The 21,617-nt window shown below is 47.0% G+C and overlaps 1 protein-coding gene across 1 annotated transcript in view; it reads left to right on the top strand.

The window, feature by feature from the left end:
- Positions 1 to 15,691, top strand: part of SORL1 (sortilin related receptor 1) — a 38,436-nt gene extending 22,745 nt beyond the window's left edge. Inside the window, exons 26-48 of the mRNA XM_029085534.1 lie at positions 331 to 453; positions 691 to 798; positions 1,251 to 1,382; positions 1,614 to 1,745; positions 2,454 to 2,588; positions 2,941 to 3,096; positions 3,677 to 3,826; positions 4,234 to 4,362; positions 5,874 to 6,000; positions 6,564 to 6,733; positions 7,314 to 7,426; positions 7,747 to 7,851; positions 8,821 to 8,893; positions 9,878 to 9,960; positions 10,243 to 10,339; positions 10,842 to 11,026; positions 11,503 to 11,622; positions 11,723 to 11,887; positions 12,762 to 12,936; positions 13,463 to 13,569; positions 14,249 to 14,441; positions 14,563 to 14,772; positions 15,114 to 15,691. Of these exons, the coding sequence (XP_028941367.1) occupies positions 331 to 453; positions 691 to 798; positions 1,251 to 1,382; positions 1,614 to 1,745; positions 2,454 to 2,588; positions 2,941 to 3,096; positions 3,677 to 3,826; positions 4,234 to 4,362; positions 5,874 to 6,000; positions 6,564 to 6,733; positions 7,314 to 7,426; positions 7,747 to 7,851; positions 8,821 to 8,893; positions 9,878 to 9,960; positions 10,243 to 10,339; positions 10,842 to 11,026; positions 11,503 to 11,622; positions 11,723 to 11,887; positions 12,762 to 12,936; positions 13,463 to 13,569; positions 14,249 to 14,441; positions 14,563 to 14,772; positions 15,114 to 15,181 (3,056 nt within the window). The 3' untranslated portion in view covers positions 15,182 to 15,691. The remainder of the gene's footprint in view (positions 1 to 330; positions 454 to 690; positions 799 to 1,250; positions 1,383 to 1,613; positions 1,746 to 2,453; positions 2,589 to 2,940; positions 3,097 to 3,676; positions 3,827 to 4,233; positions 4,363 to 5,873; positions 6,001 to 6,563; positions 6,734 to 7,313; positions 7,427 to 7,746; positions 7,852 to 8,820; positions 8,894 to 9,877; positions 9,961 to 10,242; positions 10,340 to 10,841; positions 11,027 to 11,502; positions 11,623 to 11,722; positions 11,888 to 12,761; positions 12,937 to 13,462; positions 13,570 to 14,248; positions 14,442 to 14,562; positions 14,773 to 15,113) is intronic.
- The last annotated feature ends 5,926 nt before the right edge of the window (positions 15,692 to 21,617 follow it).

The following is a 21,617-nucleotide window of genomic DNA, read 5'->3' on the forward strand; positions in this document are numbered from 1 at the left end:
GACTTGGGGAGAGCTTTAGGAGGGCTCGCGAGCCTTCAAAAGCCATTCCCGAGGCACAGCAGGCTGGTGAGCAAGCTCAGCACAGACCATGGCCTGACGTGGAAGGAACGCAGACCCGGCAGTCTCTTGCCTGGGGCTCATGGGGTGATGTGTTGTGCTCCGGAGCGCGCGGGCGCGGTGCTGGGACCTGCTACGGCGCAAAGTCCCGGTCCAGGCGGAGGGAGCAGGGGTGCATGGCGGCGGGGCCCAACTCAATGCGTGCCACAGCTCAGCGGGGATGTGGCAGCACCCCACGCTCAGGCGGTCCCCCCATGACTCTGGTTTCAGCAGTATATCACACATGCGAGGCCTCCAGCTTCCAGTGCCAGAACGGCCACTGCATCCCTCAGCGCTGGGCCTGCGACGGCGACACCGACTGCCAGGATGGCTCCGACGAGGACCCCGCCAACTGCGGTAACGCGCGCCGTGTGCGAACGGGGCTCTGCCGTGGGGTGGGAGGGATTTCTACAAACTCGGTGAGATAAACCTGCAGCAAACTCAGGGGGATATTCCCCATCCCTCCAAAAGCAGGCGGGCATAGGGAGAAGGCACAAATGGGGCTGTGCCATGGCTTTTTGTAGCTAACTAAAGGCAGCTTCAAAAAAAACCCCCAACAAACCCACACAACATTCACCCAATTCTGAATTTCAGAAAAAAAGTGCAACGGCTTCCAGTGCCCAAACGGCACTTGCATCCCAACCAGCAAACACTGTGATGGCATCAATGACTGCTCCGATGCCTCGGATGAGCAGCACTGTGGTGAGTACCGGGGCCCTGGCAGCAAGGGCTGACAGCCTTCACAGTCTGTCAAAGCCTGTCTTACTGGGAGAAAAGCCCTGGTGAGATAATAGGAAAGCCTTAGTTAGCATTCACGAGCCCCCTGGGAAACTGGCTGCTCTGCAAGTGTCAGCAAAGGCGCAGTGGGCAGGGCTGTGACATCTATGGAGCACATGCTGTCAGCAGCTATATTCAGGGAGGTGACCAAACCCTTCCTGGCGCCTCTGCCAACCCACCTGCACCCCCGATGTGTTCTCAAGCAAGGGCAGCCTGTGCAGGGACAGAGCTTCAGCAATTTATCTTGGAAACTTCCTGTAACTTCCTGAAATCTGGCCACTACGCTCAGGTCTGTGCAGATCACAGCGAGTGGCATTCCTGCTGCCAAGGACAGCAGAGGTGCCACTCCCTCTCCTCTTGTCCTCCCATTTCTCCAGAACCCCTGTGCACCCGCTACATGGATTTTGTGTGCAAGAACAGGCAGCAGTGCTTGTTCCACTCCATGGTGTGCGATGGCATCATCCAGTGTCGAGACGGATCAGATGAAGATGCCAACTATGCTGGCTGCTGTAAGTGTGATACTGTGCATCTTTGCAAAAGAAGGGTTGGATAGAGAATGAAACCAGAGGCATGGAAAGGAGAGCGCATTCCCCAGAGTAAGAAGTGGCTCTAGGCTGTTATACTCTGCTTTTAACTCTATGACTGCCTCTGAGTGTGCTCCTTCCTTCCTCTCAATGAGCCTCCCTCAAGCCCTCAGTCTTTACACTAAACCTCTGATGTCTCTCCATGCTGCCCTGCAGCCCAGGACCCTGAGTTCCACCGGACTTGTGACCAGTTCAGCTTCCAGTGCCAGAATGGCGTGTGCATCAGCCTGGTGTGGAAGTGCGATGGGATGGATGACTGTGGCGATTACTCGGACGAAGCAAACTGTGGTGAGTAGTGCTTCAGGGTCTCTTGTCACTATAGTTCCAGCCTCCTTTGAATTTCAGGAGCATAGAGTACTGACTTCTTCATGATTTACATAGGCACTTGTGTTCATACATATACATGTGTGCATAGCATTCCACTTGCACATTGCAGAGTGTCTTACATGGAGATCAATATCATTTTCTTCATGTTTCAGGTAGGTAAAGTGAAGCACACTGAAAATCCAATAAGACTGGCACATCTTGTGCTTGACTAAGGCATACATGACCATATTTACTCCACAGATTCCCAGCTCAAAGCAGACAGGCAGTTTTCAGCCAAACTCAATATTTACCACTGTTCCCTGGGTAGCTGGAGGAGCTGTACCCAGCCAGCCAAAGCAGCTGCATCTTCATTTCAGAGTTGCAGGGTTTGCTTCTCCATTTCTGCCATGCTCTGTCTGCATTTCAGCTCTGGTTCTGAGATCATAGGTGGTGGCCACAAAGCTCCTGGCACACAAACATCATAGTGGTGGCAACACACAGGCAAGGGCTAAGAGGAATGGGGATGCTGGAGATGGAGAGAAAGGACCCTGCCCATGCTGCTTAGGAGAATAGACCGGGTCATGCTCTCTGGGCCGGCTGTGGCCTGGCCTGAGACAGTCTGACACCTCAGCGGTGCTGAAGACTCATGAGGTAATGCTGGGATTCACAAGACTCTCCTCTCATTGTCAGAAAACCCGACAGAGGCTCCAAACTGCTCCCGGTACTACCAGTTCCGCTGTGGGAATGGGCACTGCATTCCCAACCGGTGGAAGTGCGACGAGGAGAACGACTGCGGGGACTGGTCCGATGAGAGGGACTGCGAGGGTAAGGGCACGCTCTGGGATCTGCTCTGCTCACAGGAGCCCTGGCTGAGGCTGGGCTGCAGCTGAAGGGCCGCTCTCAGCATCAGCTGCCTTCTCTGTGCCAGCCGCCGTGGCTCCGAAAATCCCCCATGAATGGGCTGTGTGTGCTCTCAGGCATCTTTTCACTCTTTGTTTTTGGAAATCCTGATTAGGAGCTGTGCAGATACAATGCAGATGAAAACACAGGGCTTGTGATTCCTTGCCTGCTCCCTACTTCACTGATAGTGGCTTTCAGTCTGCTGGGAACAGGCACAGCTTACAGCCCGTACGCAGGAGCAGCCCTCTCAGATCAGCTCTGAACTGTGTATTTTTAGGTTCTCCGGTTCATCCCGTTACTACATCGATCCCTCCAACATGTTTACCTAATCACTTCCGTTGCAACAGCGGTGCCTGCATCATGAACAGCTGGGTCTGCGACGGCTACAAGGACTGCACCGACGGCTCCGACGAGGAAGCCTGCCCTACCTCACGTAAGCTTCTCTACTTCCTCACCCCTTTCCGTTTTCTGTAGGATCACATCTGCAAGGACTGTCAGCCTGTCAGTCTCAGAGCCTTACTAAATATCAGGGCTAAATTACACCGTGGTGTAAAAGCCCACTGCCTCCTCTCTCCCTGGGTCAGACCCCCTGCCACCAGCTGGGACACTGCTCCAGCCCCGCAGGAGGCATGAATTACTGCCACAGGTCCCAGCTCTAATTCTGTCGTGTCTGAGCCTGTGTCAGATCACGGAGAGTGAGGCTGAAGGGTGGCTTTTCAGCTCACACCTACGCTGAAGGTAGAAGAGGGTTTTTTCTCGCTGTGGTCCTTGCTATGGCTTGCCGAGCTCTGAGCCGGTGCAGGACGTCCCCTGCCACCCGTTGCTTATCCAGCCCTCTGCAGTCAGGAGAGAGGATGGCTTGGGCATCTCCCAGCAGAAGCCATCTACCTGCTAGATAGGAAGAGATTGCCATCTAGTGGAGTCGGGACCTGGGAACAGGTTCTGATCCCTCCTGGTGGCAGTGGCAGCCTGGCCATGCCTTGGGTGGTTTCCTCACTCGCTGCTGTGTGCAGGACCCAACGTGACGACCACCTCCCCGGCGCTGCCGGGACGCTGCAGCAGGTTCGAGTTCGAGTGCCAGCAGCTGCACAAGTGCATCCCCAACTGGAAGCGGTGCGATGGCCTGCGGGACTGCCAGGATGGCACAGACGAGAGGAACTGCCGTAAGTGTGGGGAGGGGAGAGCATCTCGCATGGCTCTTTCCCCTGGGAAGCTCTTTGTGAGGATGAGGGAGGCACTGAGGAGTTTTATTGCTGGTGAAATCCTTGCAGTAAATGCAGCATCGCAGTAAGAAAAGGAATAAAAAGCCCAAACAGTGCCATTCCCATTAGAAATCCACTTGTTATTTTCCATGGGATAAGTGCCAGGTTCTTCTGATGCCACCATGCCAGAAGATGCAACCAGAACAAAATATCCCCATGACTGACACACTCTGCCTGAGCTCCATCCCTGACATGCAGCCACCCCAGCACACTGCCTGCTTTTGAAGCAGCGCTGGCACTTCAAACAGCCCAGTGCTGGAGAGGGAACGTTTCTACCTTGAGTCCTGAAACTCTTCTGCCTCTTTCAGCTACTCGCAGCACCCTGTTGTGCCCCAATGGTTATAAATGCGAGGATGGAGAGGCCTGCATTATGGCGACAGAGCGGTGTGATGGATATCTGGACTGCTCAGACAGCAGTGATGAGAGGAACTGTACCGGTAAGCAGCAGCCCTCTCCCATGTCTCATTCCCTGCTCTGTGTTAGTGTGCAGAAGTGCTTTCCTGGATACATGACCTTTCGTTCGCATCCCAGACATTATCTGCCTCTGTTCAGTTGTCCAAGGCACCTCCTTGCCCATTTATAACCAGCTGGGACAAATTTCCTCGCCGGCTTCTACACTAACAATTCATCTTCAAGCAGCCTCAGACACAAAAAAACAACTTTAGGATGGGTAGGAGCAAAGCTGTCTATTTTACGTGACCCACAGGAGAAGCAGTAGTCTCTAACTCTGTCCTCCTTTGCAAGGTGACCCTGGGAACTGTGGCACGTGTGCTGCTGCCATCACCAGTCCTCCCACGCTGGCCCTGCGAAGGCAGGCGGGACGCACGCCACAGCCCGCCCTGGGCAGATAACAGCGATCAATTGCTGTCTCTAGCCAGCCATGAGATTCAGCTGCTTTCCTACAGAACTGCTTAGGGGCTTGAGCATCAATCAGGTTTTAGTTCTTTAATTAAATATTGATTGGGAGAGGCTAGCAGGTTCAGGGGAGGGGGAAGGAGCTGCCGAGATTCATGGCTCGGCTGCTATGCCAAGGAAAAACCATCTCTTTTCCCCCGGATAGCTTGTCTTGCTGTGCCTGTTCACAGGCTCGCATGTCTGCTGGGTTTCATTTCCAGTTGGTTAGGGAAAGCGAAGTGGCAGCGGTTTGGCTCCACTCCGCTTGGTTTCTGTACAGCACTGGGAATGAAGTTGAGCACCCGAGCAGGGCCAGGCCACAGCATTTGGATGTGGGCTCCAACACGTGGTCCCCAGAGGGAGAGAGTAGGGAATGGCCTAGTGGGAGCAGGGCATGGATTTGGGCCATTTCAGATAAATATCTCCAGTCCCCGCCACTGCCAGCGCTGGATTTCACGGTGCTGTTATCCCCTAAATGCCTCTCCCAAGGTCAGGCAGTGATTCAGCTGCAGAGCTCACGTCAAGGCAATCCCCAGACCACCACCCTAATTACCAGCCTTCACTTAGGTCCTTCTGCTGAACACAAGTTGTGATAAGGAAAACCACGCAAAGAAAGGCCCTGGATGGCTTACAGTGACAGCACAGATTCATCACACGAGTATGAGAGTGACAGCTTGCACTGATCAGTTTGCACTCATACACTTCCAAAATGATGTTGCAGAGTATTTCATCAACAGCCATGCTTTATCTTTCCTTAGGGAAAAGGGGATGCTTGCATGACGCAGCATAAAGACAACCAAGACATTTTGGGGGGAGCTAAGAGCACCAAGGGTATGTTCCTGCTCTGAACTGCCTTTGGTCGAGCCCACTCTTCTCCACTGATAATGCCCACCTAAATTACACATCTCATTTGAATGGTGCAGATACTCCCTTCGGTCATACTACTGTTTCTACCTCCACACCTTGTTTGTGCTGTGAACATAACCCCTGTTTCTGTTCTGGGCAAAGGGCTTGTTTCCCTCTCATAGACTAACTTTTCCCATTGCCTGCTTAGATGACACAATTGTGTACAAAGTCCAGAACCTCCAGTGGACAGCTGATTTCTCCGGTGACATCACTCTGACATGGGCTCGGCCAAAAAGAATGTCCTCAACCTCCTGCGTCTACAACATCTATTACAGGTACACCACCCCATTACGTGCATGACCCTTTTTGCTATGGTTATCAAGTAAAGGCTAGGAGAAGCATGAGCACAGGCATCCATATACCCATGTTCCCGGCAAAGGACTGTAGAGAATCAGGCCTGATAGACTGAGAGCTGCACAATCTAGTTCTGCTTGGAAAATCTTTGAATACTTGGTTGCAAAGGAGACTCGAAATAGCTGTAACTAGGGGGCATTTGAGAAAAGCTGTATTTGTTCTCTTTGTGATTGTTTACTCACACAGTAATGTAGCTATATTGGGGGCTTTTTTTTTTCCCCACTCGGGTCTTGTCTTTGTGGAACCACCATCAACAAGAACAAAGTCAAGAAATGAGAGCACAGCAGTTATAGAAAACCTCAGAGGACGGTGCTTATAAGTCACTAAGCTATATTTAGTTCAAGCTTTTAAAGACCATCTTTTCAAGAGGGTGGTGTGGCTTTACTAAAAAGAAAACTAAGCAGCAAGCTCTTAACATAGAGATGGTTTCACCCATTGTTACTAAACGCTGTCCTGACTGGAGGGGTGTGACTCTCTCATGCAGGACTGTCGGTGAAAGCATTTGGAAGATTTTGGAAACGCACAGCAACAAAACCAACAGCGTTTTGAAAGTCCTCAAGCCTGACTGTACCTATCAGGTGAAAGTCCAAGTGCAGTGTCTCAGCCGAGTCTACAACACCAACGACTTCATCACCCTCCGAGCACCAGAAGGATGTAAGCAGTCCTGCACGATCACATCAGTGGTGCATGCTGCTTCAGTTTAGAAAGTAGATACTACAGAGAGATCCCTGATACAAACAAAAGGAGTATTTTCACAGGCCTGGGAATTGTGCTGGACTGGAAAAAAGGGCTGTGGGTTCCCTCTCTAGAGTCAGTCCTGCACTGAGTCACCAACCTGCCCTCTTTCTTCCCCATGACTTGGTGGTTTAATATCCCTGGGAAGTTCATTGCTTCTTACAGTGCAGCGCTGAGCCCACGGGACTGTTCAGTATCACACCAAGGAGCAAGATCTTTCTAGCTGTGGAGTGGAGGTCAGGTGAAGGAAGGGATACAAAATAAAAGAAAGAGCTTAGCGAAATCCTAGCTTCACTGCAGTTACGAAAAAGACTTCATTGCTCCAGAGGGAGGTGAAAGGGACTCGGAACACAACTGCAGGAATAAGACATCTTCCATGAGCCAGGGCCACTTAGCATGCCCCACTTTGTCCCAGCCTTTCAGAAAGACCCTGTTTTTTTCTCATTTGATCCGAACACACAACTACGACTGTCACTAACACCTCTGTTTCTCTCTCTAGTACCAGATGCTCCCTTTAACCTTCAGCTGTCCCTGAAGAAAGAAGCTGAGGGTGTGGTGACAGGCTGCTGGAGTCCCCCCGTGAACGCACATGGCCTTATACGGGAATTCATTGTGAGTCCTGCTGCCCGGTGGGGCCGAGTCCAGATCAGTGGTGGGATGGGGAAGGCTGCTGGGGACTCACAGCAGCACAGGCTGGCCTGTCTGAACACAGCTATTTCTGCAGAGGGGGGTAAGCCAAGAACAGGACATTTCGTAGAGGAAATATGAGAGCATCGGGCAAGTTGGGAGAATAAATGCTGCAGGGCTCTAGGTAGTGACACAGCCCGCAAGTTAATAAAGTTAATTTCTGGCTCCCTTTCTAAGCTTTTGTACTTCTTTCTACTGACATGTTAATACAGAGGGACCTCTCATCCCTTGCTTGGTGCTCCTAGGTGGAATACAGCAGGACTGGATCCAAGGAGTGGTCGTCCCTTAGAACCACCAAGAACTACACTGAGATCAAGAACTTACAGGTCAACACATTATACACAGTTAGAGTGAGTATCTCCAAAGCTCTGTCTATGCATGCTCTCATTACTTTTCACTAGATAGTTTAAGTCTTGCACAGTCAAGTACTTGCTAAAACAGTACGGTGTTAAAATTCTGCCCTTTAGTGTCAACCCACAATAGGGGCTCAGCATTTTCCCTGCTAATGTATATAGTATCAAGGCCCTTGATTTGCTCCTTCTCCCAGAAGGCCAGGCTGTATTATGAAATCTGCTCTACTAATTGTCCATTCCAATGTCACTGCACTTGCACTGGATCTGGGCCAGAGATAAATTTGGTCCTGACTGTATTACTGGGAAAAGAAGCAGATGTGCCTGTAGGGAATGTATGCACGTGGGAGAGGCTGGGTCATTGTAGACAGAACTAATAAGAATAGCAAATGAAAGTCTGCACATTGGCCCTGGGAAATGTGTACTCTGCCACTGTCCATCCTCCCATGTGCTGAATGAGCATGGGTTCTTGGGGGAGTTCACTGGGAGGTGGGCTAAACCCCTCTGCCCACCCATGAATCAATGTTATTCTCACACTCAGTTGGAGCAAGTCTTTCCTTACTCGGTATTCCTTCCCATACTAATCTGTTCCCAAATAAATCTCTGGAACTGGATTCAGTGCTCGCATGGACTTCACCATGTAGGTGGTTCTTACCTACAATGTGGCCTATAGAGTCCAAAGCTCCTTATCTTGATGGACTCCTCATAAAGATCTCATAAGAGAATGGTTCTCTGGAAAGAGGATGCACTTCCCTCCTCTCAGATTCCTTTAACTGACTTAAAGTAGTCTGCTTTATCTCTGGAATAAGCATTTTATTGCCAACTAAATAAGCTGTTGTTTGCCTCAAAGTCCCTTTCCCATCAGCTCCGCCACATCCATAACTTTGCTCTAACCCCGTTCTCTGTTTGCATTATACAATGTTGGCAGCGTACATTTCTTCATACTAACTAACCCTCTTATTTGAAAAGGTTGCTGCAGTAACTAGTCGAGGAGTGGGAAAATGGAGTGATTCCAAATCCATAACCACTGTAAAAGGCAAAGGTAAATGTTGTTGTTTCAGTCAACTCAGACCACGTAGCAGAAAAGGCTGCATACAAGCCTGAAGTGTTAGCATCAGCATGCACAACCACCTCCTCCTCCTTTATTTTTCACTCTTGATCGTTTTACACTATGTAACAACTTTGCTGTACCATTTCGCTTAACTTGATCTGCCTCAAAGTTCAGTGGCAAGTCTGAACTGGTTGCTGACTCTTCCTCTGAACTCTGTGACACATAGGATGGAGGTACTGCCCTGGAAGTAAGCGAGAAGCCTGTGCAGAAGGTGCTTCTCTCTCCTGAACTGCAGATGGATTCCCTCTGACTTGTGTAGGATAGATCCTACCTTCAGATAAGCAAGACACATTACCACTAACTCCTTTGCTGTCACTGGCTGAAAGGATGCATTCTTCTCCCTCTTAGGTTATGATTATGATGGTTTCAGCATCTTGTGTAGGTTAGACCACTAAAAGACCACTAAGGCTCCTACAAACTATCACAACATTACATTGTAGATAAATTTAAATATTAAATAATTTCCCTCTAAACTGTTTTTAGAAAAGCCTTTTTAAATCATTTGTATTCATGCCAAGATTTCCTTCCAAACCTATATCCTGATGTCAAAATTGCCTGATAATTTGTTAGATAAAAGTGCATCCTCACTATGTTGACCAAGGAAGGAAAGAAAACACCATGCTACTAAAATTGCAGGATTCAGATAATATGAAGTACATGAATACTTGATGGTTAGAAAAACAGAGGTAGAAAGAATCGTAGTAACTTTCACTTCAGGTTTTGCATGAGCATGTGGCAGCTGTCCTCCCCAATAGCTCCTGACCTCCCTCACCAGTTCCAGGGCTGGCAGGGTGAGGGATTCCTGGTCTGAGAGATAACTGTCATCATGAAAGCCTGTATTTTACCAGTCCCCTCTCGAGAAGTGTTTGTATTTCTTTGTGCTGTGGTAACCGCTTTTTTGCCCTTTCCTTACAGTCATTCCTCCACCTGTCATACACATTGAGAGCTACAGTGAGGACTCCATAAGTTTCAGCCTAAAAATGACCACTAATATAAAGGTAAAATTTTTACCTTTACTTCTGAAACTAGAATAACGAAAAAAAGCCCTGTAATGGCTAAATGGTAGATACTAGTTGGGATAAGCTGTCACCCATTTCAGTATTGCAATTACTTTTTGAAACCGGTTATTTCATGCCAAATCATTTCTAACTACCCATCCGTCCCAGCTCTCTTAATTAGGATGGGAAATACAATGCAAAAACTTTCACCAGTGAGTCTTTCACTGCATGCAAAACCAGCTGAGCTGATAGTTCATATTGTGTGTCCTTGCTGCTTGACAGGTCAGTGGTTATGTTGTCAACATCTACTGGACATTTGATACACACAGGCAGGAAAAAAGAACTCTGATCATAGAAGGAGAAAAGTCCATCCAAAAAGGTAAATTCTGTGCAAAGTGTAAAATTCTGCTTAAGTCAACACCAAGTGAAAAGTTTTACAAAAGGCTAAAGGATATTATTATTATTATTATTATTATTATTATTATTATTTGCAACTGAGTAGTTTGAGAGGACAAATCAGAGAATCCTTGGCCTCTCTTCTTAGGACTTGGAGATTTCAAGCGGATTTGGGATTTATCCCCCAGAGCTGCACTAGCCTTTTCTCATCACATGGGATTTTGTTTGTGGTTCCTTATCTACTCTGCAAAAGGTCAACAATTTCTTGGGCTTTTATACAGTACATGTCCCTATTAATCAGATTACTTGCTGATTTGGAAAAATCACTGGTGTGCACAGTCGAGATATGGCAAAGCATCCCTATACAGAAAAGCACAGGCTGGGTTACATACCAGAGTCCCAGCTGCTCTGTCTAAATGGAAATGACTCAAAATGAATCAAAACACAAACCAAACCTAATGGTGCATGTTTCTCTTCCTGCTCAGTGGCAAATCTGACAGCGCACACCCCCTATGAAATTTCTGCTTGGGCTAAGACGGAGCTGGGTGACAGCCCTCTATCTTTTGTACATGTGGTGACCAGTGGGACAAGACCTGCATCGCCAAGTCTCAAAGCCAAGGCCATCAACCAGACTGCTGTGGAGTGCAGCTGGACCGGACCGAGGAATGTCGTAAGGCACCAACTCTCGTTTCTCACCAGCCACGACAGGGTGTAGCTCAGAGCCTCAAAACACAAGCAAAATCTTAAAACAGGATTATTTATTGGGATTTAATTGCAAGACCCTGAAAATTTTATGCTCAAAAAACGAGGGAAAGCACCAGCTGTCCCTTAAACAGGAGCAAAGAAAGCCTTCCTGTTGTCTATTTGTTCAGCCACTGATCCGTTGGAGAAGTGACTGAAGTACAGATAACAACAGGATGTTCCAGTGGTCTTTCAATTGATGCTGTGTTCTCAGAGCTGAGCCCAGGATTTTAGGGTGGGCAGAGGTGAGTGGGCAGCCTGAACCTGAACTTTGACAAGAGAGTGCTGAGGGGAAAAAGGGTCTTCGTGTCATGTCCCTAAAAAATGACAGCCAGTGAAAGTTTGGGTGGGAGCTCTAGGCCGTGCCAAACTCAGCACCATCTCTGCTGTTCTCTGCCTCCACAGGTCTATGGCATCTTCTATGCCACATCCTTCCTAGAGCTGTACAGGAGCCCTCACAACACCACCACGACCTCCCACAACATCACTGTGATCGTGCAGCGGGATGAGCAGTACCTGTTTCTCGTAAGTTCCTTTTCTGTTCCCCTTCCTACCTGTACTGCGGGCTGTAGCTCGGTACCAAAGGGTGCAAGCACGGTATAAGCCACTGTGTCATCCCTTCAAGGTCCGTGTGATGTCTCCCTACCAAGGGCCACCATCGGACTATGTAGTGGTGAAGATGATCCCTGACAATCGCCTTCCCCCTCGGCACCTCCACTCAGTGCACACCGGAAAAACCTTCGCAGTCATTAAGTGGGAATCGCCCTACGATTCACCTGACCAGGACATGGTAATATCTCACAGCACCTTCTCCTGTCCCTTTGCATGCAAAACCCTGGCTCAAAGACAGATCCCTGCCCTGCTGCTGATGCAGAACCAAGTCCAAGATCAGGTCTACCCTCTGTCAAAATGCTGGCACCTCCAGGACCTGCATTTCCTCTCTTCACATTACTGGCCATTAGCTCAAGTCTTTAACATTCATGCTGCATTTAAAAAGAGTCAGGTCAGGGATAACTGTCGCTGACTGAGTCTGAAAGCAAACTTGGGCATGTGCTAGAAGACCTTCCTGGGCTTCAGCTTTGCTCTGGAGTCTGGGCTGGACAGTGTCTGAGCACAGCCTGGGGGCCAGCAGGCCAGGGGTTGGGCCAGCCAGGCTGCAGGCTCTGCCTCCTGCTCCAGCTGTGCTGGCACAGCCCCAGCAAAGCCCAGTTCTGTGTTCTGGCACACTGGCATAGAGTCAGGTCTCGCTCTGCTGAAGGCCAGTAATCTTCTCAGCTAGCTTTCTGCTCCTATTCTGGTCCAGAGACTTTAACAGCAAAGTTTTAAAGGTATAACTCTTCCTGGCAAAACTGGAAACTTTGACAGGGCAGGAGTTTGCATCACATCTTTGTGATTCATTAAGAAATACAACCTGAGAGTTTCCTCCTGCCCTCACCTGTCCTAGTAACTGCATTTTCTATATCTTTACATACTGATCTTGGGCAGGGATCCAGCTAGTCCAGCAAGAGGCTTGAAATCTTACTTCCCAGGCTTTCTGTGGAGTGCAGGCATTGTTTAATTCAAATTTGGTCCCCCCAGTCTAATGTCCTACCATTGTATGAGATTGATAGCAAGTCTGCAGGAAAGGAAGATCTTTCACAGGTGTGCCTTTCCTCCCCCTCCAGTTATATGCTATCGCAGTTAAAGATTTAGTAAGAAAAACAGATAAAATCTACAAAGTGAAAACCCGGAACAGCACGGTAGAGTACACCATTAAGAAACTTGAACCAGGAGGCAAATACCACGTGATTGTTCAACTGGGAAACATGAGCAAAGAATCCAGCATGAAGATCAACACAGGTAAAGGAAAGAGTACTGCTGGGTGGGTGCCGGGGCAAGTCCTTGCAGCACTGTCTGCTGGAGGGAATCCAGCATCCGTCCCGCACGCTGCCCATCCCACCCCTGCGCTGGTTGGAGGCTGCAGTAGTGTTTCTGCATTGCTGAGCCCTGTCCCATAGCTGAAGCCCAATTCTGAGAAGCTTCCCTGCAGTTCCCAGGGAAGGCAATTAAACCCCTGAACAGCAGCAGCAGGGAGGATGCCCCTCGGATAACCAGGGCGTTTTTCTCCTGTCTAGATGGAGATGGGAGATGCGATGAAGTACTGTTATGGTCCTACCATAAAAACCTACTGAAAATGTCCTGCTAGCTTACATGCCACAGTATCCTCTCCTCCAGCACAGCCCTTTCCTAAGCAAAGTATTGTGCTGATCCCTAAAAAAATACTAAGTTTCAGAAGTGACTCCCCCCACATTGCTGTTTCTCAGCCAAAAGAAAAGTGCCATCAGTATTAAAACCTAACCCGCCTGCTGTTTTTTCTCATTTGCAGTTCCACTCTCTGCACCGGATGCCTTAAAAATTATAACAGAAAATGACCATATTCTGCTTTTTTGGAAGAGTTTGGCATTAAAGGAAAGTAATTTCAATGAAAGTCGGGTAAGTCTCACCATCTCTCCCATCCTACAGGCAGTGTTTCAGAAAACCTAGAGCACAGTCACTGCAAGGCTCCTCTCATAGACTTGTTAAAATACACCGGTACGCTCTGCTCCCCTGAGTGTCCTTGATGAGCCCTCTACACAGAGCCCACTTCAATTCATGTCATGACTAAGGCACTAAAGCTGATAGATCCAATCGGTCACCTTTTAGGAACATAATCCTCTTGAAAAAGGTCAACTGCCACATGTGCGAAAGGACTGGGAATAGGACACTGCCCTGCCTTGCTGGGAAGCACATCGGTAGTGTCTGAGAATTGTCATTGTCTAGATTTCGATAGAAAATCTGTGACATGTTCCCTGTCAGGGCCCAAGCAGGTAGCAAACTACACCAAAAAAGCCATCACTGTTACTGGGCTCTGTGGTCTCAGGTGGATGCTAAGAACAGAGTGAACCAGACAGACCGAAATCATCTCTCCTCCCTGAACTGGCCAAGGTCAGTGCACACTGACAGATGCCTGGAGGAGGCTCCACGTTGCTCTCTCCCACCTGATAGCCCAAAGCATTTCATCAAAGCTAGATTCAGGAGGAAAAACAAGTTTCAAAGCCCTGTCAGAAGGAGCAAACCTGACCTCTGCAGCCGAGTGATTTGGGGTTTGTCTCTTTGTTTTCACAACTCACAGGGTTATGAGATTCACATGTTTGACAGCTTGATGAACATCACAGCTTATCTCGGGAACACCACAGAAAACTTCTTCAAAGTTTCCAACCTGAAGATAGGTCACAACTATTCATTCACTGTTCAGGCAAGGTGCCTGTACGGCGGGCAGATGTGTGGTGAGCCAGCCACGCTTCTCTATGATGAACTAGGAACTGGTAAGTCCCTGGTGTTTTCCCCATCCTCTTTAACAAAGACTAACAAAAGCCTCACAAGCTTACTAGACAAATGTGCTATCGCTTGCTAATGGCGCTTCTCTCCCTCCCTCCCTCATCTTAGGAGAAGACTCTGCAGCAAAAACTGGCAGGTCCACAGACGTCGCTGCCATCGTGGTACCAGTGCTGTTCCTGTTGCTGGTCACCCTTGGGATTGGGTTTGTGGTGCTGTACATGAGGCACAGGCGGCTGCAGAACAGCTTCACTGCCTTTGCAAACAGCCACTACAGCTCCCGCCTGGGCTCGGCCATATTCTCCTCAGGAGATGACTTAGGTACGTAGCCCTGTGTTTCACTCACAGCCTTAAGGATATGAAATCAGTGCAACTTCTCTGTGGTCCTTTGGGCCACCTTTAGCATCAAAACCTCTATGGATTTGATCCTGTTCTAAGAGTACAAAGCTGGCCCAGGATAAATGTTTTCAGCAACTTCACTTAAACCACTCCCCCTAATGCAAATCACTTAAAACTTGGATATAACAGATAAAACAACCAGGTAAGAGCACCAGCAAGGCTACAGTAAGCTGGTTTTGAGGGCAGTTTTGTGGCCAGCCATTTACTCATGCCCCATGAAATGCTGAGAGCAAGTGTTAAGGAGCTCTGGGTTTGTTTTTCAGGAGATGAGGATGACGAAGCCCCAATGATAACTGGATTTTCAGATGATGTACCCATGGTCATCGCATGAAGCGCATTTCTGACTGTAAAAAACAAATGGTGTAAATATTTTATTTGATAAAAATAGTTGATTGTTTATTTTAAAAATGCACTTTGAGTTGCAATATGTTATTTTTATATGGGCCAAAAAAAATTTAAAAAATACACTTTGTAGTAATCAACTGTGAATTGCAGACTAGGTTGGTTTAGTAACAAATTGCTTTGATTTAACATTTAGTCTTACAAGGCTATGCTTGCTGGGCATGCTTTTAAGTCTGTGAGATATTTTCCGTTGATTAAATTGGCTACTCATTTTATTTTTCTAAAACAAGATTAAATTTATTTTAAAAAATTCAGGAGATTATATATGTAGAGAGAGATAAGTAATATAGTCCCTGAAGGTTTTGCTTTTACTTTAAAAAAAAAAATCCTTTGGACTTTGTTTTATATGAAAGTATTTTTGTTGTGTTAATTTATTGGGAAATCTGCTTGAGAACAGATTTCCAAAGTCGTCAGACATTGTACACATTATTGTGTAGACCATGTGCCACTTTATCTTGCGAGGCAGTAGTATCTTGGCACCCCCATCACTGTTCTTGCCACGGTAATAAAAATCCTTATTTTTACATATTTTTTCCCCCCCTTATTAAAAGACACAGTCTTTCAGCAGTCTCAGAGCCCAAGGCAAGATACTGCAGCATATACTTTATGCACGAGTTTAGCTTCCTGCTGCCATACCTAGAAGCCAAAAGCATCCCCACCGAGGGTCATGCGAACCCTCGCGCGCGGGTGTGACATGCCACAGGCTGTTACCAGGAGGGTTTCTGGGGTTCTTCCAGCAGGAGAGGGGTTATCCCTGGGCAGCAGCACTGCACAATCCTTTTGCAGTGCCCAGGTTTTGCAGTTTTGACCCTCGCTTTCAGGTGTGCAGTACCGACACACCGTACCCTCGCACTGCTGCCCAAACCCCTTCAGAGGGCACCTGCAATCACCTCTGCCCATGCCCATCACACATGGCCTAATTAATCTGTAGTTTACATCAGTAACATCACTTAAAAAAAAACCTGCCACTACCTGACACTAAAGTGCACAGCTTAAAGCACTTCCCAGCTAAGGAGGACACCTTTCCTCTGTGGAGCATCTCCAAGATGCTAGTATGTTGGTGGGACGGAAGGGGGAGCCTCCACTGTGCACAACTAGGAAACAGCTTCACGTACAGATTTTCCACAGCCATACAGAGCAGTAATTACTATACATCTAAATTCATTCGATTTACAGCAGGGATTCAATCTTCCTTCATTAGCATTTCCTAAAAGCAGCTGTAGTTGTACCTTCAGCTTTAGAAGTAACATATATGTATGCATATGTATTATTTTCGCATCACTAGTCACCTCACGTTTCCCGTAGACATAATACTGGCTATGCAGGAGAAATGTCTAGTTACCACTGTCGAGCTTTTTTTGTGATAGCAAAATGTGAATCTCGCCACGAATCCGACTACTTGCCAACCCAAGAGCGACGGCACAAGTGGATGTTCACGGGTCACACCTGTCCGTGCTCTATATATGCAAAGCTTCATACCGGTAAAATACAGCACACTGTCTTGTCACACTGTTTTCTTTGTTTAAGCCAAAAGTATTTTTGCTGTGTAAATTAAGTTATAATTGCAGTCTTCCTACAGATTAAATGAGAGAGGCCAACTATGTTTTGATACATGACTGATCCATTTAATTTCACAGATAGAAAATGTATAAAAAGGTGAAGTTCTGTATGGTTTGATACTCTATAGAAATACTAACTCTATTTTCAATTACTGGTGTTATCATTCCTGGTGACAGTTTTTTCCCCCAAAGCTGGGACCAAACTATGAGTAGATTTTTATAAGTAGCAGCGAGCTTGCAAGAGTTGCAGTGTTTTACCTTGTTAGTGGGTCAGGTGCTGTTCAGGAGTAACAATTTTGAGTAAATCAACCCAGCATATATAGCTCTGTTTGCCTAGAATTAGAGCTACATAGAGAGATCAGATTCTGACCCAGAGGCTAAACTATTCTAAAGATTTAAATCAAAAGATTTTATATAGGAAAGAAAGCCTAAAAGCAGAGATAAAGAGTACTGAGCCTCTTCCTTAAATAAATACATATTTCTGGCACAGGTAACTGAAAACTACAGTATAGTATCCCAGAAGCTGGTACCTCTCTGGTGAGAATTACTATTGGTTAAATACTGCTACTTTACTCCCCCAGGGTAAATCCTGCTCTAGTAAGGCAAGTAGAATTTAGCCCATCTCTATTTGGAAGGGAGATGCCAAGGGGAAACCCTTGTAACCACTTTATATTCTGCAGAAATCCCATGGTTGGATGCTTTCAAGCATCAGCCAGGGGACAGGTCACTTCTGGCCACTCTGAAAGGCTCCTTTGTCCCCATGGCTCAGCAGCACTCGTACAGAGCTCAGCCGATTGCCAGCAAAGCATTTTGTTGTAACACTGTACTCAAAAGCAACACTCTTGGTTACCTGTGCCTCACTAACACATCACAGGCAGAACAGAGCCCCCGTGCTCAGTCTGCAGTTGCCCCCACATTACAAAGGGGCTGGGGGCACTGCGGCAGGCAGGCTTTGTGCAAAGCTGAATTCAGCTTATGCGGACAGTACTGTAATGCACCGACACGCCCTACCCTCCCTTCATTGCAAAAATCACCACTGTGCTCTCAGCAAAGCAACCTCACAGGGCTAGTGTATTTTATATAGAAATAGAGAAGTCTAAGCCCCAGGCAGGGAATGAGCAGGATAGATGCAGTTCTAGGTAAATTGTATATTTTTTAATGAACTTTTGAAGCACGGATTCTTGTTCACAGAGTCATATAGGGGGTGGGAGGGTTCTGGTGTAAATATGGTATATGGATGTGGATGCATATTTTGTTCTGGTTTTGTTTCAGTAGCCTTATGCAATGCAACATGATTCCTTACCCTAACTTTTGGGAGGTGACTTGGTTTACCTGATGGCAACCTAGTGAAATGTTTGGATCCATAAAGAAAAAAGGGGTATGGGAAGTACCCTGGTTTGGAGGAACTTCTTCCAGTTAATTTGTGTTTGCATCCATTTCAGATTTCACTGCAGATGCCTGCTGGTACTCTGAAGTCCATTTGAACAAAAGACTAAAGTCGAACATTAAAATCTGGTGGGGTTTTGGACCATGAGGTTTGTTTCGCTTTGGCTTGGGGTTTTTTTTTGAGGGTTTTTTAAGCAGTTTTTTAGAGTGGGAGTTTTGGTTTTTACAAGAACAAGGAGTTGCCATTTTCCAGACCTGAGATCTGAACACCCGTTCAAGGTCAAAAAAAAGCAAGCCTTTCAGCCTGAATAAATCACATCACTCCTTCGGCTGGAGTCCTCCGTAAAACGGCTGCAGCACGCTGCCCGCCCCAGCTCCCGCAGCGACCTGTACATGCAGCCGCCTCCGCGGAGCCCAACACCGCTCCGGGCATCCACGGGAGACAGCCGGAGCATGAGCCTACAGCTCTTCTGCTGCTCAGCCGACAGCCTGTACCCCAGGTAAATGCTAAAAGGAATTTCAGAGAAGCACGTCGTGTTGACCGCAGGGGAAAACCGTGTACACAGATATTTCATCTGCAGAATAGCTGGCGCGCTGTAAGTTCACACCCCGGCTAACCCTGCCATAACTTGTTCCATGTGCTCCTACCTTGACACAGCATTAGTAGTAGAGAGTTACAGATTTAGGACTGGGAAAAGATTCTTTTCCTCAGACAAAGATCAAGTTACATATAGATGTATATGAGCGCCTACCCAGCCAGAAACGGGAGGAGCGAGCATAGGAGCTCAAGGGAGCACGTGCCATGACAATGCTGGCTACCAACATCCACACAATTGTCTTTTGGCCTCGTGAGCAAAGGACCTTTGTGTTTGCAGGTCACCTTAGTGGTCACAAAATGGTATTGCTTCCTGCTGGTTTTTAGTAACCCTGGGAGAAGTGAATTGAAAGCTCCTGTCTGGGTAGAGAGGGATCTGTCTTGCCCAGACAGCCAGCAGGACAGGATTATTTACTAATTCTGTTTCTAGAGTCACCAAAAGCAGCTCCAAACTCACACTACCCACCAGGGAAAGTTCACCTGAGCCAGCAATGCTTGCTGAGCAGCACCCCCTTTCCTCTCAGGGAAGATATTATTAGCCTTAGCATCTGCATGTGCTTCAGATGCCTTTGTATGGACAGAGAAGTATTTAATGACAAACTTCACTGATTTGCTGGTGAAAGTTAGTGTGTTCAGGAAAGCCCAAAATAACATTTTCTGAAACAACTTTCAAGTCTCCTTCAAATGGACTTCAGAAGGGAGGTGGTGCAATTGAATTAGTTACTCTTGGACCCAGAGAGCATCTTCATTACTGGAACTAGCTGTAATATTTATAATTAATCCTTCAAAAAGTGCAACAGTGTACAAGCAGCCAGTCTATAATGACTTTTTTAGAGATAGTGTGGACCTCTAATCTAGTTCCTTAAGTGAAGTTTAATACTATACAATTTGAATTGCTACTCTGTGTCTTTTTTTTTTTTCACTCACTGATTTCTGCTGGTTATTGCACAATTTTGAAGGAATTTTGGTCTGTCATTTTTTTCCACTTAATGATGATAATAAAAATGGACTGGGTAAACAAAACAATTTCTGGTTTCCAGAATTACTATCTAGCCTCCCTGTTTCTAGTGCAATAAAAAGGAGATTTTTTTTTTCCTGAACCATATTTGATTTTTGTTTTACATTAGAAGGACACGATGTATAACCCGACAGGATGATCAGAAAGAGAAAAATTGAGCTTTCTACAGAAGGAGCAGCAGTCTTACTAAAAAGGTACTGCTAACATTCATAATTCTAGCATGTATCTGGTGATTTCTTGGTCCCTTCCTTCAAGGTCAACACCAGTCAGTAAGCAACACCTTTAGACACCAGACAACATTTCGAGCCTTCCCAGGCTTCACCTCAATGTTTGCAGAACACCATCTCCGGCACTAAGCCCAGTTTACTGCTCACATCACACATTATTTCCCTGCTTAAAATCCATTTCCACAACAATCCCATCCCCAAGTCACGTGTGCATTTGCACTGTTTGGCTGTTACTGTTTGAAACCCTGTGTTTGCAAGTACACCTGGCACCCAAGCAGCTGAAAGCAAGCAGAATTACTACTCGCAGAGAAGAGAGGTAATGAGCAGGCAGCAGTCTCTTCACACGTGCCTCATTTTTCAGCCTGCATAATTGGAAAGGCAACATGTGAGCTTGGTGGACATAATTGAGATATGCAAGCATCTTAAGTGTTGCATTGCATTAATGTTTAGCTTAAGGCAACATTAAATACACAGCCATTCCTTCCTCCCTGTTGCCCCCTTCTTCATGAATGAAGCTGAGTTTTCCCTTTTGTTGCCGAAATAGATTGCTCCCCTGAGGAGGTACAAGAAGTTACACCTCATTCCCATGCACCTACTTTCTTTTAAAGTAGTCAACCTGACTCTCAAGCTTCAGCACTAAGTGTCACTGAGGAAAATCTTGACAGAGTAAAAAGCTTGACAGGAAGGAGATGTGTTAATGTCTCCCCTCCTAACAAAACTTGCATATTTTTATGGATAGAAAATATTTTCCCCCTCATCCTTTACTGCCTTCACCAGAACTGTATTCATCAAGTTACCTTGTGATGAACTGAAGAAATATTGGTCTGAGCGACCCAGCCTCTTCTGCCCACCGTCCCACTCACAAACTCTTCCCTGGGCTGCCTGTGGACTTTTTATATCAAGACCCCACTGGCCCTCACCTGATCCTCACCTTCACACCTATTATCTGGACAGCAGCCAGAAAATCACAGGTGCATACTAAACCCACCTGCCTTGGAAGTCTGCACCAGAATTTTTTCTTGGTTCTTTTTTGGGTGTCGTCTTCCCCTTTTTTTTTTTTCTTTTATGGCCTTTCCTTATTGTCAAGGCTCTAAATGCAACAAGCTCTTAGAAGGTAATACAGTTTCTCATGGAGTCTATAGTACCTGTGTGAGTAGGTATACCCTGCTCTCAAACACTGTAGGTAATGGTATTAGTCAGTGACTCCTAAAGAATAATGGTATCTTAAATATTGCTGAGCACATGGGCAGTTCCCAAATAAATCTCCCAGCTTTGCTCGTTACGTGATTTTATTGTCACTTTGAGACCTCAGCTGTCTCTTGTTTTACATCTGAACCCGAATGTGCCACAGGAAGCATCCAGCTCTCTTTTTCACCGCTGCTTTCAGGCTGGAGAGGCAGAGCTCCATGAAGAAACACAGCTAGGCACGATCACATTGCTCACGTGTTTTTCTGAACTTCCCCTTCCCCATCACACCCTCTGAATCAAGCACAAAGGGGGAGAGGTCTCAGAAGATGCCACTAGCCTATGTGTTCCCTGAAAACAGGCAGCTACACAGGGGAAGGAGATCCAGGTAAGCA

This window comes from Antrostomus carolinensis, unplaced genomic scaffold (genome assembly GCF_000700745.2).
Source record: "Antrostomus carolinensis isolate BGI_N321 unplaced genomic scaffold, ASM70074v2 scaffold13506, whole genome shotgun sequence".
Lineage (NCBI taxonomy): Eukaryota > Metazoa > Chordata > Aves > Caprimulgiformes > Caprimulgidae > Antrostomus > Antrostomus carolinensis.